Source organism: Epinephelus moara, chromosome 4 (assembly GCF_006386435.1).
Source record: "Epinephelus moara isolate mb chromosome 4, YSFRI_EMoa_1.0, whole genome shotgun sequence".
Lineage (NCBI taxonomy): Eukaryota > Metazoa > Chordata > Actinopteri > Perciformes > Serranidae > Epinephelus > Epinephelus moara.
Genome location: NC_065509.1, coordinates 30482253 through 30509947, shown reverse-complemented (window position 1 = coordinate 30509947; position 27695 = coordinate 30482253). Strand labels below are relative to the sequence as shown.

Sequence of the window (27695 nt, the reverse complement as noted above, 5' to 3'; positions counted from 1 at the left end):
GGTGGCATTAATGACAGCAGCATAACCCAGTGTCATCAACAGAGTCCTTGACACATTTATCGAGCCTACCACGCATTTATTGAAAAGCAAACATCTCTCATCCCAAGAGACTCGCAGGATTTGACACACTATTTCCGGAAAACAATGCAGGCGTCTTGTGGGGACACACAGACAAATGGAGGGAGTCTCAGTGGTCAAGAACCAAAGTGAGAGAAAGAATACATGCAGGACTCACACACACTGTCTGTTCAACACGATAAAGAGCTGTGTCTCCAGTCCTGTTATGGACGGTTAGGAGGCTGTGAGCCTAGTGTGTGACCTCAGATAACCACAAACAAAGTATGGCCATGCATTACTAATACAGTGTGCGTCACCAGCCACAAAAAACATGGTAAAAATCACGTCTCTTGAACATCAAGGCACGCATCCAAGTTGTGTCCTCCAAAGAGCCATAATGATAAAATGTCAGAACACATTCTTCTCGACCACGATGTCTACAGTATTTATGCAGCGTCAATGTGACTTCAAGGTGTGACGTCATTAAGACAACAGCACTGAAATATTGGGATTACCTTGAAATGACCATTTCAAGGGCTTAAACTGAATTTTGCTGCCAACTTCACACACAGCAATTAGGCTCTGTTTCTTTCATATATTTCATATGTGGCACTAACAAGGTGTCCGACCACTGTGGAGTTGCTTAGTAACGACAGTAAAGTGGAACATGTCAAAGGTTTATGGGTAAAGACTAGTTTTTTATAAAGGGTATGGCAGGCTGTAAACAGTTAAGTCCCCCGTACAGACATTTTTACGAGTATAGAAGTACACTAATACTAATATTTTTCCAACCTCATTGAGAAATTCGCTTTCCACTTTCTGCTTTCTTTAGTGCTGGCACAGCGCTGCTTGTACTTTAGGTTGTCCAATAAAAGTGCAGAAATATCGGAGAGATTCAACCATACTTGTTTGAGCTTCAGTCAGACCCAGACTCAGATGAGGAGCCTGTTATGCGCCAAAGTCATCAAGTAGCAGACGTAACTTTGAAATAAAAAAAATCTGACTTTGATAACTTTGTTTCCTGCATTCTGGTGGCTTTAAAAGAATGAAAACAACAAAAGCATCAGCATTTTTATATTTAATAATAGGCTTAGCTTGCGCTCAGGACCCACAGCCTGCTGTCCCTTGCTCACACCCCCTGGTTCCTGGATGCTAAGGGAGGTTGAACGGTAGGCTCACAGCCTCTGGAAGACAGCTGGGTACTCCACTGTAGCAGAGGAGAGCAAGCCCCCAACAACCCTCAAGGCACCCCTGAAACCCCGGCTAGAGCGTTGTGTTGGACTTACGGACGTGTAACGCCGTCAGCATGGAGACAAAGTGTCCACTGGCAGCAGTGCCCAGTTAGGCCCGAGAGGGCTGGAGCAGAAGGGAGAAAGAAGAGAGCCCAAATGGGTAGTGAACAGTAGCCTTTTGGAGTTGTAAGAGCTTATACATGCTGTACAGTATTAAAAAAGTTATAATGATGAAAAGGAAAAAAAGGTGTGAAGATCTGTCATAAATCGAGAGAAATACAGGAGAACTGTGACCCCGAGAGGAATTTGGGTGTGAATAACATGAGTCTCCCAGGAAAAACGGGAGGATTAGGAAGTATCTGCAGAAGCAAACTCTGCTTTCTGTCCTGACAAGTCTGCTCTATGCTTGAGGCTTCAGGTTTCTTTGCCGGTGTTGTATCAGAGTCTGTTCCCCTGTCTGTGCGTTTCCTGTATTAGACAGCAACTTCCTTTTGTATTTGTGACTAATTTAGCTTGCCTGGCAAACGTTTAAAAATCAGGTTTTCAGGAAGTGCAAAGACATCGTCCCCTTCAGTAGAGGAAAATGAAAACACCTCTCTGGTGACAAACTCTGCACAGATACAAGTCGGTATAGTCAAAGTCAGATATTTTAGGGGACATAAATAGAAGAAAAACACATTTTTAAGTGGAGGGAGACTTTCAGCACACTCTTATCATGTTCAGTAATGCTAAAGAGTGATGCAGGAATGAGTCTTAAAACCTGGAAATGAGTTAGCATGTTAGCACTCTTGGTTCCCGCATCTCAAAGTCAGTGGGTTTTTTGAATGGGTTTTAATCTGTGACATAAACTACGTCACTAAATACCAACCAAGTGTCTTAAAAGAGGGGGTGGCTAAATTAGACTACAGAACATCATCACAGCTTCACAGCCTTGTAGTAGGGATGTTAAGTCATGCAACCACAATGTAGTTTGTTTAGAGCCTTCAAAAATCATTGAAGTGGTGTTCATTGGTGGAGATTATCTTGCTGGGCAAAATGTTTAAGTATTAAACTGTTGTTTGTTACAGTTTTTTCCCAGAATAATCAAAAATCCAATGGAAAAATCCCATTGGCTTTTTGTCAAGGGAACCAGGTTGATGCTAACTTCTGCACTGGCCTACAAAAAACGTCATCCCTGCAGCACTCTATTCTGTATGGCAATCCAAATCAGTTGAAGTTGTCCTCTTTTGACCTCACCACATGCAGGTACAGAGGTCCGTCAAAAGAGGTGCCAAAAACATTAATCTTTTCATTTCCCCTTACAAAATCAAGTGCATGCATGAGAGCCTACTTCTAAATAAGTTAATGTAGAACAGTGAAACCTATGAATACATTGACACATGAACTCCTTATAAGACACGGAATATTTAATGAACTCATCATACAAGCCTTTGCTATTACTCCCTAGAGATCTGTGATAAACTATTACCATTGCACATTAAATGTTACTGTTAATTAATAAAATAGTAGTTAATATGATGATTATCAGCCTGGCCCCGCCAACATCGATTCATTAACTAACAACTAACGTGAATCTGTCCTTTCAGGGGAAGACAAATGCCTGGCAGGCCACTGATTGAATCAAGAAAAGGGGGAAGAGTTAATTAAAGGCCCGGGATAGGATCTAATAGACTTATATACGTTGTGATAAATATGGCTCAGACCACCCTCAGAGTCTGAGACTACTAATATGTTTAGTATCCCATTGTGCAAAATAAGAGGTGTATGCTTTTGTCTCAGATGTTCGCTCATGTGTCAAACCATTTATAACGGGCTGCTAAATAACATGCACTTGCAATAGAAAGCATAGCAGCAGGAAGTTGAAATCTAATTTTTACAATGGCATTATATTTATAGTCTAAAATAACTTCCATTCACAGCAATATGTGCTGTAAATGAATCCGTTCACTTGCTTTACTAAATTGGTTTAACAGTACTGTGCTTAATGAGATGCATATTAAATGGTCTTCGTCCAAAATGAGGTTCACTTTAATCTTTCACAGCTCTAGGAATCTGCAGTGATTTCTTTCTGCTTCATTGACAGACAGTGAAATAATAAGACACCTAAATAAGGTTTATTCAAAAGCAGTACTATTGGTTGTAACCTGCAGACGGCAATTATTATGAGAAAACATCCTCGGTAGAGTTAGTCAAAGCTGCATCTTTTTTAAAACCAATCTCTCTATGAAGCTGTGCACCAGTGCAGCCCAAAATATCCTTGTGCTTTCAAAGCTCAAACTGTTCTCTTCTTAAGATCAACCTGGTTCAGCTACTGTCAGTTTCTTTTTTTAATACTCAAGCTCACTATGATACCATTAATACAGCACTTCACCTGTCAAGGACAACTAGTCATCTCACTAATGTGGAGAGAAAAGTCTGCCACTGATCCAGAGGTCAGAGCAGGAGGGATTTGTGGAAATACACAGTCTGCGGTGTTTTACCCTTGAAGCAGTTTTGCTCTGTGTATAACAGACAGTCACCTGCAGACCACTTATGGCAAACAGCCCACTTATATCACAAAGCGTCAGATAATGGACACCTACAGGATGTACCACCATCAATACAGAGCAATTTCTTTGGAAACCGATTATTGGAGACCCTGTTCGATCTCTTGCTGTTACAGGGCAGACAGCTAAATGTCAATAAGGGAAAACATATACCATATACACAAAGCAGCTCATGGACATCAGTGCATCATTCTGATTGGGGCTTGTGCATGTAATTTTGTTCTTCCCGTCGTGTGTGAGTGTTGTGTGCCCTAACATCAGGTACTAATTCATTGAGTGTGCAGAGGAATTACACAGACTCCTGCATTGTATCCCAACATGGACCACTCTCATTTCATGCTCCTGGAGAGGAGAGAACCCCCCACCCTTACTGCCATTGTGTTATCTTACGAACACAGCTGTAAAATCCCCCTCAACGACCCTCTCGGCCCCTCTTTACCGCCCGACAAATTTCTGCTCCACTGGTCATGTGTGACCTTGGCTGGAGTAAAATAGAGGACGAGGGACGATTTGTTTGTTGCTTTGGCTTTTATTTTCACTGCAGCTGGGCCATGGTTTTCTTGTATGAGTGACCTGGGTGTTTCTATGTGCCATGTCTGAGAGGATCAAAGAGTGTACACGAGCCACACCGAGGCTTTTTTAATCAGTGAGATGTTACGTTACAGTCACAGGAATGCTCCTCAGTGAGTATTAGAAGTGCACCATTGCAAACAGTAGCATGAGCAAGCATCTTTTCTTCCCTGGACAAGGTAGGTTTGATAAATTTGGGCTGCTAGCACATGTAGAACTTTTACATACTGGTGGTACTACAAAATAGTCACACTTAAGAAGTATTTCACTGCTGGAAAGACAACCTTTTAATATAACTAGGACATGTATGCAGAAGAGCGACAAAAATACTTTTGAAATTGGTGCTACAGAACCAGAAAAAAACAGAGAAAAAGGACGTGTTTGTGCAAGAGGGAGAACACCTTCAACTACCAGAATGCAGTGCGCTGTACCAGACAAATGAAGTCTCCTGCTGGTGGGTGATGTCATGCGAACATGTCCTTTTGATCCTGAAAACACTTGAGGTGGGAAACAGGCAGCTCGGTCTCATGATCTTGGTTTATATTTGATCAGTGTTGCCTAGTTTTACCATTTGATCTCAGTTTTTTCAGCCTCCATTTTCTCTGTGCAGGAAACAGTATGGCACCCACTTCCTGTTCACAAACTCTTGCTACTACAGCTAAACACGGCCCTCAAATGTATTTCTAAAAACACTGCAGGCGAGAAATAGGTGATACATAATCCTGATAAATATTTGATACTGCCTAGTTTTACAGTGCATCACATGATGGAACCCAGAAATTGCAGTACCACTGTTTGGCCACAACAAAAATTGGCTTTAAAGCTGGTGTACTTCCTGGGAGCCTGTGTAGTTCAAGCAACAGCCCGAGAACCAGCCGGTGGAGTTTTGTTGGAGGATGATGACGAATATCTAAGCACTGTTTCGATGGAGGGAATATTACCACTTTTCATTTACACATACTTCCCACATTGTTTTGATAAAAGCTGGTTGAAAATCGGCAAAGCACACTTTTAAAATGCACCGTATGAATTGAAAGATTAAACTCTTTGTCCTTAAGGTGATTGTGGTCATTTTAAAAAACAAAACAAAAACATGCAGATACAGTTTTGCCTGATATTCAGACAGAATTGTCAACTCGGTACACGCTGTTTCCATTTTCAGTCTGACATTGCGTCCACTCTGATTGTGGTGGGGAAGAGGATTCAATTTTCCCTAACCAGTCACTAGAGACCAGTGTATCTGCCTGAATCTAACGTAATTTTAAATGCACACTGATGCATTATCAGAAGTGCTATACAGTAGGCAACTGGACTTGCTTGACTTTCTTAAAGACGTTTCACCTCTCATCCAAGAGGCTTCTTGAGCTCTAACGGACTGGTGCGGAGTCACAGGCTTTAAACTCTGTGTGGGTGTGAACCCTTAAAGAGTCATTAAGGTCACATGTGAGTCGCTGACCCATCCAGCGATCTTGTGTGTCATTAGGGTTAGATGAGTCCTGGTGGGAATGGGTGTTAAATCATCTGGGGAGGGATCCCAAGACTGCACTGTGAGTGGGGGATAAGTGATGTCATAGGCCGCCTCCCCTGTTAAACAATGGATTGAATCGATGGATCCATGGATCGATAGATTGAATGATGGATCGAATCTGGACCCAGCCAACGTACAATTACTGTCAGAGTGTACCGGTGAAACTCTGAGGTTATGATTTTTCTCTACCCTTAAAGTACCTTCAAAGCAGTCCAAAAATTAAAAAAAAATCCTAAAAGAATAAAATGTATGAATAGGGAGGGAGGTAAAGGTATATTGTGCAGGATTATCCTTCACTTCATTGAATAGACTCGTACAGAAGTAATCCCTTAACATCAGGACGCTCCTAAACACAGCTTGCAAGTGAGGTTGGGACTTTATAAAACAGTAACGACCAGACCACAAGCAGCACACCTCCAAGAGGAAGCTGCAAAAATCATGGACACAAAACAAACAAAATGCAAACATAGAGGCAAAACGACAAGCCGATTAAGTTCGTTCCAAAACGAGAGTGAATCCTGGTTGGCTTCCACTTTCGCTGGTGATTCTGGTTACAAACAGCAACCGATAATTCCTGCATAGTATACCTGTAATGAGTTAAAACTAGGTTATAATGTTAAAGTTTGATCTTAATTACAATGAGAAGTCCATACGCATTATTAGCTTATCACATATCTCACTTCTGTATTTTTTACTTTTACTGTACTTGTCCAATCCTTCGTCAGAATTGCAACATCTCAGCCTAAATCCTATCATATAATGTACATACCTAATATTTTTTTAATCATATATTGTACTGTAGCACTCAATTTATAGGACAAATTTAGATTTCCTACATAATAGCCAAAATGACCAAATGTAAATCTAGTGGATGAGTACATTTTACTCGGGTTTATGATTAATATTAAGTGCAGTATGCTCTGCTACTGTTAGCTTTAGCCTGCAGTATTTGGCTGATAAATTACAGGCTTCTGTAATTACTGATTTATTGCACTGCGGCCATTCTTAATGGTTCAGTTGATGGTTCAGTTTTGATTCAATTACAAAGCAGAGCTTCAGTTTGACTCCACTGTTTCTTTCATCCAACCATATATTATGAGGTCTGGCTTTGTAGGAGACATGTTCCCTTCTCCCCCAAAGTGAGGTTTAATCAGCACGGACTGTATGGTCAGACGTAATGACATGATGGAGGGTTTCATAATGGGTCCCCACTCCATGTTCCTAATTGCAGAGAACTTAATGGTCTACAGCAGTGAACCTCAGAGCCAAAGTGCTGCTCCAGTCAATAAGTGGCCATTTTAATCTGAACAGGAGTGGAGAGGTCCACTTAATTGCCCTACCACTGTGTCACATATTTTGTTACCTAGACATTGACGAACACAGTATGCTGCGTTGGTTTGATCTGTGCTCAGAGTGAAAGATGTTGAAACGAATACGCACATGTGTTTTTTAAACACAACTGTAGTTTTATAACCTCAGTGAAGCCACCTGAGGCCTGCACTGTTCCCACATCAGCTATCTGGCCTTTCTTCCCCTTGTAGCCGGAGCAATTCAATTAATTTTTGACTTACCTGCTGTGACTAGTACAGTAAGTGCTGAAAGGTCTTTTTGCAAACTGGCAGTCTGACTGTAGAGTTTGTTCATTGTCAGTAGTGATAACAGACAAGCTTGCAGTGCTAATATAAAAGCTGTGGTACGGGACTTTCCTCAGAGGTAAACAAATATACAGTATGTGTCCATGTAGCCAAAAGCTTGTCAAGTCCAAAGCCTACACAACACTGGCTCAACTATATTTGTTGTGTTTAATTAATTAACTTGAAGGGCACTCAGAGAGCACAGACCTTGCAGTAATCTGGGTATCTGCTCCGACAAAATTTAATGGGTTCTTCCCTGACACAGCAGTGAACCTCAGAGCCAGCCTGCTACGCCCTTCCAACAGGTTTCATGTCAATAATCATGCTAACAAACAAACCGAACTGAAATCATAACCTCCATGATGCCTCCAACAAAGCCATGTGAGGAGCAAGACTTTGAAGTAAAACATTTGGATGTTCACAGTTCTGTCCAAGTGAAATATTCACTCTCCCTATAGCTCTGTTTTAGTCACCACTGCCTCCTAAGAGAAACACCTGCCTCTTAATGCACCATACACGAGAAGACTTTGAAAAGACTTTAAAATGACTTAAGTCTAAAATTTTGGATTTTATGGTCTCAACTCCCTTCCAGCCTCTGTTGATTAGCTGCACTATTTCAGTGGGTGAAGACCAAAACAAGATCAAAAATTGAGATTTCTCACTGAACTAAGTCCCGGTCTGTGGACCAGATACACACCAAATTAAACACCAACTCTTGGACAATCCACAACTCTACCAGTTTCTCCTCCTTTTCCAGAGTCCAAGAGAACCGAGGCTTGTCCCCATTCTTGAGCCCCAAAGGAGTTCCCTCCGTGTTTACTGTCTACCTGGTATGCTGCTCCCTGTGTACTGGAGAGAATGCAGCTATTGGTTGCTGACAAGACTAAAGACTAAAAACTTTGGATAATATATTTGATTTTATCAGAACGTTAAGACGAGAGAAAGACTGACTAACTTAACAGAGCTTAGACTGAGTTTGATGACCACCTCATATCAAATGATCGAAATCACGGGAGTGCGCCACAATTCAAGCAAAACTGTCATGACCTAATTCCAACATTTGAAAATTTGTCTGTGTGCTGTTCAGTGTAGGACAACTAGTGTACAGTAGGGGTGATGAGAGCTTTCTCACTGAAAACAGTTGCCTGCACATGAAACCGATACAGTAAAGTTATGGGCTGTAAAACCAAAACAATGAGCTGAAAGATGCTAAAATGCTCCATAGAGCTGAGGGGACCTGCAGAAATGGGTGATAATTCTCTGTGATTTGTCACTTTGAGTGCCCCCTTTTACATTATACATAGTAACTGAATCTATTATTGACCTAAAAATGTTAGAGTAGCTTTTATTTGATCATTTTTTGCCGTAGCAGAGACCTACATCATCACCTTTCTGATTCGGAGGTTAATATTGGACTAAATCTACTCGCATTGCAGTTCGCAGGGTTGTAGCCATGAGGTGATACATTTAAGTCAATACTGTCTTTTACCTCTGGCACAACTTTCCCCCTGCATGTGTGTGAAGCCAGTGATGTGCAGGAAGCACAAAAACACATTTTAGTTTGAACCGCTTGAAAGGGTTTGGTGGTTCCCTGCATGACCAATGGACAATGTTGCATTTTAATGCTCCTGCAGCTCAGCATTAGCTGGCTACATATCTGTGAGGATTAAAAGTTTACCCTGATCTGACGCCCATCAGTCACACTTCATGATGCATTTATTATTCAGTGGCTTGGGGTATTGATTTCCGCTGGCAGCAGAGGCATGTCACAAACACATGGTTTAGTGTGGGCCAGGCAGGGAGAGACACCCATTTCTCCTTCAGGATGAAAAATAACATTTTTGTAAGATGTCTTTGAGTATAGCTTTCTAAACTCATGGTGAGACTCTTAATGAGAGAAAATATGATTGCCATTTTTCAGGCGATGGATACACCCTGAGGACAAAACTGCTGTTTTTATTCTCCAGCATCAGGATCTCAGTGAAAATAACTATGTTTTAAGATGTGGCAGAGGAGGTTGTCTTGCACATTTTGTATAAAAGAAACAAGAAAGGTCATATGTGGTTTGATTGAAATGGGCAGAAAAACCATCAGTCACATCTCTCAGCCTGAGGTGTCAGCCTAACACTGAAGGCGCTGGCTGACTGCTGAGACCATCAGTAGGCTGTCACCTCCACCATATATCCAAACACAAATCTAATGCTCACTGAAGCAATGAGCAGATCTGTGTCAGACACCGCTTTCCTGTCAGGGATTTTACATTCAACTGTGTGGCCAAGTATGTTTGCCCACCAACTCCCTTTTTCATTAAAAGTTTCTCACTACAAACATTTATAATCAGCAGGGAGGTTAGTTAAGTTTGGCTTAAAGCAAGTGTTTCAGTGTGAAAAATTAAACCAGTCGTAGAAAAAACAAATCCAGACATTCCTCTGAGAACGAGCAAAATGAATCATGACTTGTTTGAAGCTTCTTTTTTTTTTTGATAAGCTACAATTAAATTTTCAGCATATCCTCAGTGGAATTCAAAGCTTACCAGCGCAAAAATATAAACTCTTTGTTTATCTTTTGATGAATTTCCTTTGTGTCCCTCGTCTTCACATTTCATTGATAAGTACGCCACTACTGTTCACGGCGGCGCTGGATGTGGAGAGCTAACCGTCTGTTCGACTCTTGTCTCCAGCTTGGCTCTCATTTTTTAGTCATTAACCCACGTAAACATCCCATCTGTCCTCCTTTCACGCTTCCTTTTCGTCAGCACTCCTCGCTGCTCGGGTCTGTGTATCAGCCAAGTGCGCGGGGATTTCCTGTGTTTTTTGGAAGGGATAAGAGAGCCCTAAAAGAGTTTGACAGTCTAACTCAAGGTGAAATCTCAGTGACATTTGGTTTGCAGTTTTTACAGGGTGCTGTGTACAAAAAAAAAACAAATTAAACCCTGTATTTGAATTCAAAACATGTGACACATACTGCTTTGAATGCAACAATCTCAGATCGAAAAGTCTTCTCTCTTTGTCAGATTCTCAGGTGGAAATGGCATTTTCTCATCCAAGTTTTTCACCTGCACATTTTTCTAAGGGACAAGCCACACTTCCAACTCCTTTTGGTTGAGAAACATTTAGAGTGAAGGCACACAATCTTTGCTTTCCTCTTCCCTCTACTGTTTACTAGCCTCCAGATATTACTTTGCTGTTGCAGATACTTCCATACCAGCTGGGACTACCATCAGAATTTAATTAAAAGCTATCACAGAAAGATTGTGTCCTCGCCGGCCAACAACTGAGCTTTTGAAGTTTGGACTAGCTAAATTGTGTTTACTTCGTTCCAGAGTGTTTCCTGTGAGGAACGCTGTTTTTCTGCTGTTTAACAGGTGTTCCTTGGAGAGGGCCTCGAAAGCAAACAAAACAAGTCATTTCAACGAGACATTTTAAGCACATATTGGCTTAAGCAAAGTGTTTTTTATTTACTGCCTTGACTAATCCTTTTCCCTTAGGAAACCCTTATTCACTTTAAATTTGATTTTACTATGCACCATCTTGACACACTTCCAATGAGTTCAACAGCAGCTTAAGTCCTTGATCAATAACTTTAAGGCCCAGTCACACCAGGAAGTGGCACAACAAACTTCTTTCTCCAGACATAAAGATGACATAGAGAGTACTTCAAGGTCTAGTTGGTAAACTGGCTGGTGAACTAACTGCTAAGATACTAGCCAGCTAGGAACATGTCAGTGTTAGGGTGCTTTCACACCTGCCCTGTTTGGTTCGGGTCAGTCGAACTCAAGTTTGTTTGCCCTCTAAGTGCGGTTCGTTTGGGCAGGTGTGAACACAGCAATCGCATTGGGTGTGCACCAAAACAACTGGACTGAGACCTTCTTGAAGAGGTGGTCTCAGTCCAGTTACAAACGAACTCTGGGTTAAACATGAGCATGTTACAGTCCTGGAGGATTATTAATGTGCACCTCCTCCTGTACTGCCTTAATATGCACATTCAGCACATCCAATGCATCAAAACATTGTTTTCTAGTTGGAGCCGCGCCTCGTTTTCAAACTGTATGGTTTGACTAAAATGAGCAATGACAGCAATATAGTCCACGATGATCAGCGCTAAAATCAACCTGCGTAGTTGTCCCTCCATTGTGACATTAGAAAGTGTCACATTTATCTTGCAAGTGTACTCTTCACTCTTCAACGTTTTATTTACTTCCTGGATTTTTCCTACATGGAAGTTCTGACCAATCAGTGCACCCATTTGATCTGGTCCGCTTGTAAATGCTGCAGTGAGAACACGAACCAAGTCTAGGCAATTATGCAACTTTCTGATTCGGACCAAAGCAAGCAAACTCTAGCTCCGAAAGCACCCTGAGTCTGTCTCAATAGCTCTTACTTTTTATTTTCACTGTACTGGGCAATACTCTGGCATGTTCAGAATTTACTTCCATAGAGAGTTACTAAACTTGTCAGAAACTTGTGAGAACTGTCAGTTAGTCCTGTTACTAACAGGATAATTTACAGAAACACATACATCCAAAGTAAGTCTGTAGTCAACCAAAGAAAATCTTGGTCGACTGAACTTCCACCTACAATACTCTTCAACCAAGTGACTGGTCGATGGGGGAAAACAGTTCCGTGTCATATCAATCCAGTGCAACAAAAACATCTCAGTTGACAAAACCCTGCGCCTCCAAAGAAAGCTACATGTAATACTGATTGTAGTGATTACTGCAATTAATTGGTATAAATTAAAACTTTGCCATTTAAATGCTGCTGTGAGTGGGCCTTAAAGGGACAGTTTCCCCAAAAATTAAAAATACGTCTTTTCCCCCTAACCTGTAGGGCTGTTTATCAGTCTAGATTGTTCTGGTGTGAGCTGCCGAGTGTTGGAGATATCAGCTGTAGAGATGTCTGCCTTCTCTTCAGTATAATTAAAGTAAATGGCACCAGTTTGTGGTGCTCAAAGCGCCAAAAAAAAAAGAAAAACAAAACATGTAAAATATTTAAAAACTTGCAAAAAGTCCCTTAAAAAAATGAAGCCTTGAAGCCTGCATCTAGTCATGGATGAGTCTTGTGCAGCACCAGATATAAACATTAATGGCGTCCTCCTCGGCTAAACTGTAACGTTAGCTAGCTCAGTGGTGCTGAGTGAGCTAGCAGTAGATGCACACTTTCGTCTGCACAGTGATACGATTGGTGGGTGTAGATCCGTAGAAAGAAAATAGTTCCTATACATGAAATTGTTCACAACAAAGTCTGTGGATTATCTTGGGTAACCGAGTCATGATCTCTGAATAGAGACATTGCTGTTGAGTTTTTAAAAAATGTTTTCATGTTTTTTTTAGGCTCTTTATGCACCACGAGCTGAGTGCCATCTAGTTCCATTATACTGAAGAGAGGGCAGACATCTCTACGGCTGATATCTACAACTCTCTGCAAATAATCTAGACTGATAAATACCACTACAGGTAAGGAAAATATGTGTTCTTGATTGTGAACTTTCACTTAAAGAAAAACGACTCTACCCTTAAACAACTGGTTATTACAAGAGCTTAAAGTAATTTTAGTACCTCATAAGTAACAAGTACAGCCATTGTCTGCACTTCATATTGTCAGCATTTGAGGGAAAATATTCTGAATCACTAAACCTGTAGCCACTTGCCCTTTAAAATGAGAAGTTGGCGTTCAGGAGGAAAAGTTAACTGTGTTAAAGGAGAGTTATCCTCAGGGATGTCATTTGGTACAAAGTGTTATCATCCATTCCTCTTCACACTGACCAGTCCCAAACCTTCCTCCTCTCCCTGTACTTTAAACTGTCTGACTTGCAGTTTTTAAACTGTGCAGAAGTACTGTATATTATGAGATGATGCTGATATAATGCCCGACAACAGCTGAAATCTGGTATGAAAGGGACCCTTGGTAAGGCTCATCATTCTAATTTTTACTAACTTTCACAGAACAGACATTAAAAGTTGTTCTGCTTCCTGCTATAAGAGCACACTGTTCACACAAACAGAGATTTGAAACTGAAAATAATGAGCTCTCGAAAAAACACAGATTTTGGGACATTGCTGCAAACTAGAGATGGTTTGTTCTTTGGTTCTGAAATCTGACATTTATAAAATGATCATTTATATGCATTTTTCTGCTATTAAACACACTTGCAGTAACACTAGAAGTATCTCAGTGACATATACATCAACTTAATTGGGCATCCGTGGGGAAAACAAAATGGACACTGAAACGCAAATCCCAAGTAGTTTTTTAACAGTGTTCAAACTTTTAGGTGGATTTTTTCCTAGTGACAGCACATTAAAACAAACCCACATATTTAAAACCAAATATGAGAAACGGAGCGTGACTCAGCAGTAAAGTCTTTTCTCTAAAGTAGAAAATAACTTTCCTTGTTATATTCCAACCCGGAAAAAAGCATTTTTTTCAACTAATGTTCATCTCCAAATATGTCAGTCACATAAGTTGTTTATTTCTATAATTCTGCCACTGACCCATTTTCTGACGACTTGATGACTTTAAGTAAAGCCATTATCTACTTGAATTAATTAGCTACAGTTAAGAGGGAAAGACGGTACGCCTTCCCCCTTAATTGATCTCTCTCTCTTTCGCATACACACACAAACACATGCACACACACTGTTAAGAGGTCACCCAATAACTGGGCTTCTGAGGACCGAGCACCATCGAATGATAAGACGACTTCTTTGATATTTCCAGTTCTGACTCATGATCTCTCACTGACTGGAGGCAAGGACAGCAGGGATCCTTGGTGCGATTCACTGCCCTTCACTTCAATGCAATTCACTACGCTTCACTCTCAATTTGCCAATGAACACACAAACACACACATCAGATGACCAGAGGGCGTGGATACATTTGCACAATTTGTGTGTCCGCTGTTGTGATCTTTACATGCTGGTGAAGTCAGCATGTGTGATCGTTCTGAGAAATCTCACAATAGAGTGAGCAAAGTCTCTCGGTGTATATAGTTCTTGGAGTAGCAGTGTGCCAGAAACAAAATCGAAACTTGCACAAATCCAAACTGCTGTTTAAGACCCCACTGTGAACAAATGCAAGTAGCACGACTTGAGTTCTGCTTGTTAATGACACTCCACGCCAGATGGAGGAGCTTGCAAATCAGAGTTAACTATACGATATGTCGAGTTTCTTTATAGTCCCCAACTGAGTGCTCACAGCTCCCACTGGAGCCGGGCTATGCACCTACGCACCTTAAATCAAAAAGTAGAATGTAGTGAGCGAAAGCTGGCAGTGGATGTTCTGTCAGATTCCTCGTCTTGTTTCCTCATTATCTGATCAAGATAAATAAAAAGTGTTAGACTTCTATGTCGTCAAACTTCTTATATGGCTGATTCTGTTTAGGCAAAGCAAATCCACAAACCCCTGTGCTGCAAATGTGCTTGTGTTCTGTCTGTAAGCCTTTTTCATGGCCAACTTTTTGACATGTCAGAGTAGAAAAACACAGGTGTTACCGTGGTTACCACCATAACCATGTTGTTGCCCTCTACTGACAGAGTGCAACTTCACCAAAAGATGAAGATACTCATTGGCTCAAACAGTGTGATAAACATTTAACATTTCAGGACTTCAATTCTTTTGCTAAATAAAGTAATCAGTTCCAAAATCAGAAATGAATTTAAATCCAGTCCGAACTTACAGTACCATACACTATCCAGCCTCAAGCTAATTCACCAGAAAACAGAAGGACTTAAGGCTGTCAAAATAACACCTTCATTTTGATAAATTACTCACAGAAAAAAATAATGCATTAAAAAATTAAAGCTGATTAATCGTGTTCCCTGGAGCCCTTTGACCTGGTGTGTCATTTAAGGCCAGAGTGGCTTTGTCACATGATGGCGACAGATGAGACGACGACGCTTGGTCCCATGAATGAAACGTTCAGATGAAACTGTTGATAGGAGCACTGTTCTTTGCAATTTCTGCAGTAAGGAATTTTTGTACCATCAGAGTACTTCAAACCTGAAATATCACCTCAACACAAAGCTTTTAGCAACAAACCCGGAGGCCTGAGCTAGCAGCCTCTGATGCTAGTGCTAGCAGCCAGCCTCGTCAAGACACACTTGATCACGCGTTCAGATGCAAACTGAGTCTACCTGTGACCGACTAACTGAGTCCCTTGCAAAATGGACTGCAATGAGCTGCAGACCAGTTTCGGTGGTAGAAGACAGGGGGGATGATTGTGTCCAAAATCCAGCAGCTTTACTACCACCCATCTGCTAAAATTCAATTTAATTGAAATTTTTAGAATACTTTCACAGCAAAAATTGATGTCTGCCATTAATTTAGATAAATTAATCAAAGAGCATGTAATTAATTAGATACATCTTTTGATCACTTGACAGCCCTGCTAGAAATACAATGTATACTAAGGAATAAATCAGAATACTTCTCCTGCACTGTTCGTACATATACCAGTGAAAAGAAATGACTGTATTTGGTATATAAACCACATAATCAGTGGCAAATAATTCGTATATGACCTGCGCAATCCGAAACCCTGCGATCAGTGACCTATGCGTTGATGGGAGTAAAAACAGAAGTAGTATAAAGAACACAAGTCTGGATTAAGAAGCAGGTTAGGGTGGTGGATGGGTCAAAACACACAGGACTTTCCCCAAGAGGACCAGTGTTTGTGTCCCGTTTGAAACCGAGAGAACTTTGAGTTCTTTTAAGGTACACCTTTAAGATATTTGTTTTGCTGTATCTAACCTATGTAACATTAAGTTAAGTATGTAATGTGGCGACACCCAACCATGATTCTTTTCCTAAACCTAACTTATGAATCTTTACTTTCCTAAACCTAACCTACGTAACTTTACGTGAGGTACATAATAGGCCCATTTCCACCGCAGGAACTTCGGGGTAAATTTACGGAATAGGCCCATTTCCACCGCAGGAACTTCGGGGTAAATTTACGGGGCAGGAACCACCCCCGAAGGACAGAGTTCCAGAACTTTTACAGGGGCTAAACAAGTCCCTGCCTCGGAGTAGGTACTTAGAACAGCCCCGAGAAACTCCTGGCTGGGGCTTGGTGGTTACTTGGTGCTGATTGGATATACTCAAGGCGGAATGTGACGTCAACAGAAAGCAATAAAATAGCCAGCATTTTTAAAACTCAGCAGACGAGGGTTAGCTCGTTCATAGCTTCCACCGCCATGTAAACAAACTCAAGAACCGGTCTGTGAAAAACATATTTTTTCTTAGTTACAATATGATTGAGCTAGCAAAGCAGTTTTGTGTTGCTATGTGTGGTATTTATTCAGTTTTCACGATCACGATGTCTAGAAAGCATCAGTAGTGGCTGCAGCTGACAGGGACAGCTAACAGCAGCAGCAAAGCTAACATCAGGACGTCATCTGTTAAAAGCCTCCCGTTGTCGGAAACGACATGAAACTACTCCAATTAGCTCAATCATGTTGTAACTAAGACATCTGCTAGAAAAATATATTTTTTTCACGGGCCACTTTGTGAGTTTAGTGAGTTATTACAGACACCGCTATCGGCTAACAGCTAACAGCGTCCCTACGCCACGACGTCGCCCCGGTCAAAATGGTCGCGCAACGATTACATCACATCCAGAGCCCGGTAACTTTACAGGAACCTTCCTCCTACTCCGCTCTCTCAGTGGAGACACGGCGGTTGAGAGGGCCGAGCGAGGAGGACGTTCCTGTAGTAGTTCCTGCCCCCCAAATAGTACCAGGAACTTCTTCAGTGGAAACGGGCCTAATGTGGCAATGCTTCTTTGGGTGCTAATTCGTTATATGACATACAAACCATTGTATGAGGATACCAAAAACATACACTGTTGAACAAAAAAAAGCTGAAAAATGAACAAAAAATAAACTTTAAGCTATTTTGACTAACAAAACCAGATTCTGAATTTTCTTTTCAAGTTTACGTCCAGGTCAAACAGGCCTGAAGTGTTGCAACAATACAAGACACAACACAGTCTCTCTTCCTCACACACACACAGATCTCCCCACCCTGAGCCACCACTCTCTCAGACTATGATATGAACTTTATTTATTACACCCTTCACTCCTCTTTCTCATTTTCTTTTGTCGACTTCATCCAGTTCGAAACCCATCATACAGCACTAATCCAGCTTGTGCACTATTTTACATGACAATCTTTTTTTCAAATCTCTTACACTTCCTGTCTCTCACCCCCACCCCCACCTTTTTTCATCTCATCTCCTTCCCTATCTGAACCATTTCTCTCCATCTCCCGGCCCCGTCCTCCACTTCACTAATCTCCCCGCCGCCTGCAGCTAAATGAATCACCCGCTCAATTTCTTGTTCACATTTCTCTCCATCCCAGTTCGCTCCATTCCCATTTTTACTCTCCATCTCTCCCCCTCTACCTCTCCACACCTTTATCAGATTCTGCCTGCCTTTTACACCTGCCCTCCTCTTCCTCCTCGCTCCTTTCCTTTCCTTTCTCTCGCTCCCGACCTCCCTACGAGGCGAGCAGAGAGGCTGGTAGAAGAGCATATAATTTCTGAGAGGAGGTGCTGTCAGTTGACTGCTCTCCAGGCTAAGAGCTGCTCTCCTCGCCCCTGGGTTCACGGAGTCACGGCTCTGTTCCGCTCCAGGATTATGCAGATCTTAATTCCCTTTCGCTCACACCTGAGGTTGGCAGGGCATGAAATAAGGAAAGTGTTCGCTGCAAATAAAAGTTTTTGCCACCAAGAAGGATAGAGAGGACGGAGGACGGAAGGAAGGATAGAAGGAGGAGAGAAAAAGGGAGCTTGGTTGCTGGTAGATGATCTGAGTGAGCGAATAAGGAAAGGGAGACATGAGGTGTGTGATTGGATAAACTGAGAGAATAAAGAAGGGGAAAGAGGGGAGAGAGGGAGGTGTTTTTGTTTCCTGTGTCCCCAGACACTGAACACACACTGACTGGAGCTTGTCCCCTTTTTCTTACAATAATTTAATCCACTCTGCACATGTGCCAAACACTTTTCCTGCTGTGTCTGAAAACATCAGAGATGCACATTCTCTGTGTGCATGCATGACAATGATTGTGATGCTTCCCAGTGAGCTCGTTGTCCACATGTTGCTGGTAAATTGTTAATCACCCCATGAATATTATATCACACACTTAACGTTACCATTTCACCTCCCCCAACGCCACCAATCAATCATGCAATACGAGCGGGAATTCCACAGGTAGTTTGCGATCAGGACAGGTTTTCTCCGGACACTGAGACAACAAGGTTTCATATCTGATGCTGTATTTTCATAGTAAATCGTTTGCATGAGCGCTTGTGACTAAATTTGCATGCGCTGCCTGTTTACAAACTGCAACCATGATGTGAAATTGTGAGTTGGTGACGAGAGATCCTAGTTTGCGCTGTGCGTAAAATGCTGGATTATCTGTATGAAATCATGCGTCCGCTCGCATCTAACGCTCTGAGGCTTTTTTTCTTGTGCAATTACATTTTATATCATGGCAGCAACACCTGATACATGGATAGTTAGTTGGAGGGAGCTTAAACTCGTTGATTTGCCTTCGAAATAAATTTAAAAAACAGCGGATAATTATCTAGAAAGCTACATAGTGAAAAGTCAATGAAATGAGATGTGGTGCGACTCTGATGGTGGAAAAGTTAACGTCAAGCAGTTCAGAGAGGAAACACTCGCACAAACACACACAGAGGATGAAAATGTTAGTGCGCCTCACCTGATAAAGCCTCCTTGGAAAAAGCAGAAAGACAAGACATACAGAATCCGAATGACCTGTGGGAGCATCCTCTGCTTTCAAATCTCCCCTCAGTCCCGTTGAATAACTTGCAGAAAATTAATTTCGGAAATCAGCAAATCCACTGAGCAGCTGGTGAGACTGGGCTGAAGGAGGAGGAAGGCATCGTCTCTCTCTCTCAGTGATCCAAGCTTGTCTTTGGGGAAACTTCTCCCCCTCCCACCAAGTCCAGGGGGCTGCACACATCCACACAGCAGGCTCTGCGCTTCAGGGCGGCTGGACAGCGCTGGTCAGTCAGTCTGTGTGTTGGTGCTTGTGTTGAAGGGGAGTGTCGGATTGCGTGCCAGTATGTGTGGATATTTTGGTGACAGAGTGGCTTCGCCTGCTTTTTTTTCTTTCTCTCCTCCTCGTGTGTTTTCCTTCCTCACTCCAAAAAAAATTAAAAAAGGGGGAGATGATTTAAAGGAGCGGTGGCTTTTGTTTTGACGGCTGCCTCATGTGTAATTAAGCTTAATTGGGATAGAGGCAAAGATGGCTGTGATGATGAGTTGAATTGCAGTGTTGAATGCGTTCTGGTGATGACCAATCTGGAGTGAGACACATTCAAATAAACATTTCAGTCAGGAGGAGACGTTGGAGGAGGAGGTCTTCAGGAAGATAAAATGGGTTTATGTGTGTGTAGGAGTGCAGACCAGAGAGGAGTTTTTGTAATGATGGTGCCGGGAAGTTTTATAGTGTTCCTTTCTTTTGTGGATTGAGTCAGTATCTCCAAATGAATCTAACTCACAGAGAACTATCACCTGACTATGCAATTCCCCTTAAATCTACAGTGTTTTAGCATCTTTTAGCTTGTTTTGGTTTTTCACCCACAAACTCCACTCATCAACCCTCCTAGGCTGCATTTTTTTTTTAGCAACAAAGCTCTGATAAACCCACAGTGCACTACCTGCCCAGCCCATAATGGCTGACAGAAATAGTTAGCAACTAAGCAGTGGACATGGTGGAGCGTTATGCAGTCTGAGACAAAATGAGAGCTCAAAGCAGAGTGATGATTGGGTTTACATTCGTCAAGCGGACAGAACAGCCCAGATGTTGGCATTGGACATTTTTGTAAACCATGGATATGTTATGTCGCTACATTTCATATGACTGACTTTGTCATTGTGAGGTGGAGCGGAGGGTGAATGGTCAAAACTGCAGACCACAGTTGGAGACCAACAAACAAGTAAACTGGTTGTTCTATAGCAAGACACTGGCAGCAGGTGGTATGGTGGCGCAGTGGTTATAATTGTCGCCTCACAGCAAGAGGGTTCCAGGGAGCCCCACTGTGTGGAGTTTGCATGTTCTCCTGTGTCAGTGTGGGTTTTCTCCGGGTACTCTGCCTGCCTGTACTCCAGCTTCCTCCCACAGTCCAAAGACATGCAGATTAACTGGTGACTCTAAATTGCCTGTAGGTGTGAATGTGAGCGTGAATGGTTGTCTGTCTCTATGTGTCAGCCCTGTGATAGTCTGGTGACCTGCCCAGGTGGTACCCTGCCTCTCACTCAATCTCAGCTGTTATGGACTCCAGCCCCCTGCGATCCCTAACAGGATAAGCGGTTATGGAAAATGAATAAATGAACACTGGCAGCATTTCCAGCTGTGGTTGCGACACTAAAAGTGGGTGTTTCAGCAAGACATAAACAGCATCTCCAGCCAGGATTGTGCTGCCAATACCGGCCGGACATTTTAAGACATGATTTTTCCACTAAAAGTGGGTATTTGAAGTCATAATCACAGCATCAACTTTTAAGAAAATGATCAAACAATAATTTTTGCCCCCTGCCCAACACCCCTGAAGATCCAGGCGCTACATAACATACAACTGTTACATGTCTGTGGTTTGCAGAAACTCACAATGCCAACATTTATTCTTTAAATGACTTTAGATAAATGGTAATGTTCCATGTCTGCTACACGTGTATATAGGTAGGTGGTTATAACACACTTGGTTTAGAGCAGTGGTTCCCAACCGGTCCAGCCACAAGGTCCAGATTTCTCCTTAGTAATTAGTTCAAGGTCCACACAGTGTAATACAACGTCATACTTGCGTTTGGCCAATTAGTCAGGCTAGTTAGCTGTCTCTATCAGGTAGCTGCCTGTTAGTCACTCACTCTATAGCAGGAAACTGCACTTCAAAATAAAAGCTCTGCATTGGACTTCACTGTACTTAAAGGAAATGACCACTTTAGAATGAAAATACAGACAGTACTTACTCACCCTCATGCTGACAAGAAGTCCAGTGTAGTTTTTTAATCCACAAAACTCGTTAGGGGTATCACAGGATAACAGCTAGCCAGATTCTTCCATACACTTGTAGTGCATGGAACCCACATTTTGAAAATGTAATAAAACTCAGCTAATGCATTTCAAAAACGTCAGAACGGCTCGTCCATCGTAATCCGTCGTTCTTGTTCTCGAGTCTCGTGAGTTGCCATGTAAACACAGCATGCCTGCAGGCTAACTGACCATGGTGAGAAATTATGCTATAAAAGTGGAGTAAATTATGTCTTCTCAAGTCAATTTTGCATGCCACGGCTTCAGGGCACTTGGATTACGATGGATGAGCCGTTCTGATGTTTTTGAAATGCATTAGGGGAGTTTTATTACATTTTCAAAACGATTTTGGACATGGGTATGTATCTAATATCTAGAATATTGTTTATATTTTGATACTGCCACTAGTAGTCACCGAAGTCCGACATTTTCAAATACTATAGGACTTTAAAATTGGTCCCATGTCTTTCCACTGATACTGTTGCACACAATGATGGCTTATTTTGTATCAGAGAAAAAGCTGTTGGTACATAGTTGCTCTAATTTTACCAGTAAATACAAATAGTTATTAGTTCTATATGAATAAAAACACAAATTAAGCTTCTATACTTGTCACTAATGATCCCATTACTTTAACAGTAATTATGTAAGAATTGCATTGGCCCTCTTATTGGGATGTCTCAAATGTAGTTTTCCCATCATCACTCTACTTGTGGTATTGTGTTGTTTCTTCCCCCTCAGGGAATAAATCTCTGGATACTTACTAGGTGTCTTTCTCACATGCAGTCTCTCAGGTTATAGATCAGTGTATCCACACTTTCAGGATCCATTAAAGTCTCTGTATATTAGAGATCACAGGGCAGTTGCACAATGTGACACATCACTCAAAGGGTCAGACATCAAATTGCTTCTGTTGCAGTCATTTGTCTTCCCGAATAGATTCCACCCAGCCGATCTGGTGTTTCCTACGCTGGCAGAGGTGTTACGCTTTTCTGTGCTCTCTTTATGTGGGAAAACACAGCAGATTAACCTTTACCTTACACAATTACTCAATCTCCTTGTTCCTCCCTCACTGAAGCGTGGGTATGAAAAATGCATTGGATTTCTCTTTTCTTATGAAGGACTGAAAAATCATAAGCCTCTTTGGTTTTTCACTCTGATAATTAATTTACACACTTTTTTATTAATACTGTATCAATCAAATGCTGCTTTGTGTTTGGCTCTGCTGTATGAATTGGCAGACAGATATTCTCCACTGAAGTAGCAGTCAATACTGACTGTACAAGGCCAAGAAATAGTCGAGCACAATGTGTGGTTTGGTTTACAAAAACCACTCAGTTATGGTTATGAAAAGATCATGTCTTGGCTTAAAAAAACTCGGTTTTAGGGCACAATCATGGCAGGAAAGCAGCAATGTCTTGGTAAAAGAGAACTGCTTTCATGGCAATATCTTCACTAGAAAAACGGTGACGGGTTGTTACATAACACAGATGCAGGGACTTTAAAAGCCACTGGAAAGACAGCAGTGGGTTGCTACAACACCCTTATGGTTGGTGTCTAAAAAGCAAATGGAAAAACACCATTGGTTCCTACAAACTCCTATGTTTGGTGCCTTAAAAGCTGCTGGACACCAACACATTCCCACTCTGACCTCATCACATATTGACATTTTGGTCACGGACTTTCCCCGACCACATACAACGTGCAAGGTACCCTTGGTGCGTTGGTTGTTGACGTTCTGGGACACTGTCAAGTTCTCTTCATTTAAGATACACTTCCATTTTCGCAAACTGACTTTTGTTTTCCTTCATCAACAAACAAACATGGTTGGGTTTAGGCAACAAAAGCATGTGGCTGGGTTTAGGAAAAAAGAACAGTGTTTGGCTTTAGAATGTTACAGGACGTGAACATCGCTCTCAAGGGTAAAAGTCGATGTTTCTTGGACCCATCCACCTCCCCTCCCGCCTGCTGCAGTCGGACTTTCTCCACCTTAACTTTATTCTTGTCTCGCCGTGTTCTCCCTGATGCCGCCGGGTGCCGTTAAACTATAACGGCAACTGGAGGTGTATCATGCCGATGTTTAAGGACACCTTTTTTTGCTGATTTGTGACGCCGCAAGTCACCGCCCAAGCGACGGATTTCGATGACTTCAAAGTAAGGCCGCGATCTAGAAACACATTAATGGCTTGCTAAATTACAACCAGTTCCACTATCCCTTTCACGACCTGATGACAAAGTCAGCTCATATATTACGTCACTTTAGGATTGTTTTTATGATACGTATAAATCATGCAAATGTAACATATTCGGCGTTGGCAGAGACGTACAATGCAAACATTTTCTTCTGGCGGCTGGGCTGGCTGGAGTGAGTTTACAGCAGCAGGATGGTGTATGTGGGGTTGAATCACAATAAGCTGGTTATAAAGTAACCTGTCAGTCAGTACAACCATGTGGCTCATTGATGCATTTTTTATTGTCTCTTGCTCTAATACCACAATTCAACTACTTACTTGAAGTCTAACTTACTTACAAGTTTTTTCCAATGCTCTAACATGAAGATAAACATCTCCACAACAAGAAAATAAGCTGCTGATAAGTGATATTTGAAGCGAATGCTGAAAATGTCAACCCTTTTATCTTGCCTGTCACTCTGTAACCTCTTACCCTGCCCTGATCTCACCTCTGTAGATTAATGGGTGGCTTGCCAAGGAAAGGTCACATACCAGCTGTGTTGATAATTCCGGCCCTTTCCCCCTTTCACCAGTAAAACCCAATGCAATGTGTTATTTGACTAACCTACCTCAATATAACCATGAGCCATGCTCCTGTTTTATTCATGGTCACATACCAAACTTGACCTTTTGCACGAAGCCACCTGCAGAGACAGTGTTTGAGATTGGCCCTAATATTACCCCACATTGCATCATAGGCTTGTTTCATTTGGTCAGGGGTCTGTGAAGGGGAAAAAAAAGGAGACCGTGATTTTGACTACAAACGTACCCACAGAGGGGACATTTGAGGTATTTCTCCAACTATCAGCTATCCATTTTGTTGTCATGGTGTCCAGCATTCTTGCAGTTGCTGTGGAAGTGGTTTCTAGCTGCTTAAATTGTACCTCAGAGGGTTTTCAACTCCTTAGTCCCCGAGAATAGGTTGCTTAGCCTTGCAAAAAATCCCAATCTTGAGCCCCCCACCCGCTGAGGGATTGACCTGTGGCTGGAGTGGCCTGTTTGTGGCCTAACCTCTTCCTTATCCTCTGCTGCAGAGTAAATAACATCCTGCATGGCTGCTGGTCTGGGTGAATACAAAGAGCTTTGTGCAGCGGTCCATGCTGTTCATGGCCTAAAGACGTGATTATCCTCAAAATGTTTAGAGAAACTTGCATAGAGACAAGGTCAAGGTGCCATCGTCTGTGGTTGTGTCTCAGCTGTCTGGATTTGATAGGACTTTGGATTGTATTTGTCTGTATTGTTAGTGTTGTCATTGCTGTCAAGGTGGCAGATGTGCTTCTTATTCATATTCACAAGAAATGGTCAGTAAAGATATTATAGAATATTTGATTTCTTAAGTTGAAAGATAAAACTATTTTGAATTCATAAGATCACAGAGCGAAGTCAATGAATCAATCACACAAATCATTCAGTCATTTATTCTAACGATATAATGAGGCGTTTCTCAGACAAAACAGTTCTGGGGAGCTCCCCCAAGAACTATACCTTCAAGAGCTTTGTTTTGTATGTGTGTGCTTAAGAGACTTAAGAAGACCTACGCCTATTTCGCCTTGATGAGACACAATTGCAGACTCAAGACTCAATTATGCTTTCTGTTCATATTACTCAGCATGGAATATGTAGCAAAATGGATTAAAACCCAAGGAATAAAACTTTTGAAATCTTTTTAAATTCATAATTAAAGACGAATGGTAGATTCCGTAAGATGTCGATGTCTTTAATTCACCCGGTTACAAAACTAACTCTTTTAATCTTCTGCTTTGAGCTGGGATTTCCTTTTGCTTCTCTTCTTTTTTATTTTCTCTCTTTTTGCATTAATTTTATTTTATGTCCTATAAGTTTTTATTTGTACTGCTGCCAGATCTTCTTTGAAAAAGAGATTGGTAATCTCAGTGGGACTCTCACAATTAATAAAAAGGCTGAATAAATAAATAAGATAAATGAACATCAGTTTCTATTTCCACTGCTGGATACATGCTGGGTAAAGCCTGGACTTCACTGTCGGCCCATTTGTAAAAAAAAAAAAAAAAAAAAAGACCCTTAAAACAACGAACTAAGAACTATGATCTTTTCTATTCCTTGCGATGCCACCGCAATAAAGCCCCAGTCAGATAGAGTGCTGTTCCAGCTTGCTGCATCTTTTTTTATAAAGTGTTACAAGTAAACCACCACTTTGGTTTTAGCTTAACTGCTATTTTGCTGTGAAGTAAACTCACAGATGTAGCCTACCAAAACATCTGCATAAAATATGGACAGGTGGAGGGCACTTGCTCTGGCCCTGATTGAGGGTGCTGCTCCCAAATAGTACGTTGGTAACAAGAAACGGAGATCCGTGTGGGTACATGAGACCCTCGTAAAGACAAGAAACCACAGGGAGCCACCAGCTGGTCCAGGAGCTTCGCCTGATTGATGGTCAGTTCAAGACTTATTTCAGGATGGGTCAGGAACAGTTTGACATCTGCTGTCAATCATCTGGCTTGATTACGGTTAGTAAAACGTTAAAGTAGTTGAGACCACAGTTTGTTCAGATATGTCTTGCTCAGGGTGACAATAAAAATGGGCTAACGTTAGCTTAACACCGGCCTCTTAATCACCTGATTGGACAATGGAAAAAACACCAGTGACGTCAGGTACTTTTCCTTTCTGAGCTGAAGTTGTTTTCAACTCCAGGCGTTCAGGTCACTCATGCAAAACTAATACAAGAGGCTCAGAATAGCAAAAGCAGCGAAGATGACGCTTTACTGTCATTAAAATCAATTAAAATCTCTTCTGTCTGATGGTGGCCTGAAAAGCCAGGTTCTTAGATCTGAGTTGTTAAAATTATGAGAAAGTTCCTCTGATACAAAAGCACCTCTAGTCCACAGAGATGGAAGGGCACTGCCGTTGTTTTAATGATTTTTTTCATCACACTAAATTAATATTTGTTTGTTTTTTTAGTAACTTTTAACTGAGCTTGGTTCATAAATCTGAGACTTATCCTTTTAGCCAAGCATTTTATTAATTTAGCTTTTTACTTTAGTTTTCAAGTGGCTTTGCATCATGTGAAATGTGCTTTAAATTGAGTTTACTGTTGTTATTATATTATTATTACTATTATTATACTGATTAAAAAAAAACCTAAGTTACAGTATATAGCCGTTTTAAAATTTCAGTTACAAAGTGCATTGGAAATGGATATTTAATGTATTTCGATAAAAAACACTATGCAATCAAAGTTAAGATTGCAGAAAAAATGTAATGAAATTTAATTTATTCTAATTTAATTTAAGTGTATTTTATTTTGTCTTGTTTGAATTTATTTACTTATTTATTTATTTACTTACTTACTTACTTACTTATTGTAGCNTATTTTGTCTTGTTTGAATTTATTTACTTATTTATTTATTTATTTACTTACTTACTTACTTACTTACTTACTTACTTACTTATTGTAGCTCTCCTTTTATTCCAGGCATTGATTGAGACTTTACTTTGGATTTAATGCAGTCTCTGTGGTCTCATTTTCAATGCTCAGACCTTAACATGAGTACTGTAGTTTTGTGTGGATTTATGAATATACTGTATGTCAAACAAGGTCAGATAACTGTTGTGAATGACGAGCTAACAAGATGTAGATGAAAGAAGCTTTTCTAAAAGTTCTGAGGATAAACCTATTCAAGAACTACCCACCATTTGATGAAGAACGTGCTTGGTCATATCTAACCACCTCATACATAAATATGGGACTCAACCCATTTCAGCCTAATCCTCATGGCCTTTGCTGCTTGCTTAATCATGTTTTCAGCTCCAAAAACTTGACTTCAGGCAAACTTTATTTAAGAAAAAAAGTGTGTAAAT

The 27695-nt window shown here is 41.2% G+C and overlaps 1 protein-coding gene across 3 annotated transcripts in view; it reads right to left on the bottom strand.

The window, feature by feature from the left end:
- glra4a (glycine receptor, alpha 4a) overlaps positions 1 to 19635 on the bottom strand; it is a 77181-nt gene extending 57546 nt beyond the window's left edge. For 2 of the 3 annotated variants that reach the window (XM_050043167.1, XM_050043168.1), the window contains exon 1: positions 19294 to 19635. In XM_050043167.1, the coding sequence (XP_049899124.1) occupies positions 19294 to 19361 (68 nt within the window). In that variant the 5' untranslated portion in view covers positions 19362 to 19635. Of the gene's footprint in view, positions 1 to 1343; positions 1414 to 19293 lie in introns of all 3 variants that reach the window. The other variant, XM_050043166.1, reaches the window with a different exon arrangement.
- Positions 19636 to 27695: the final 8060 nt, after the last annotated feature.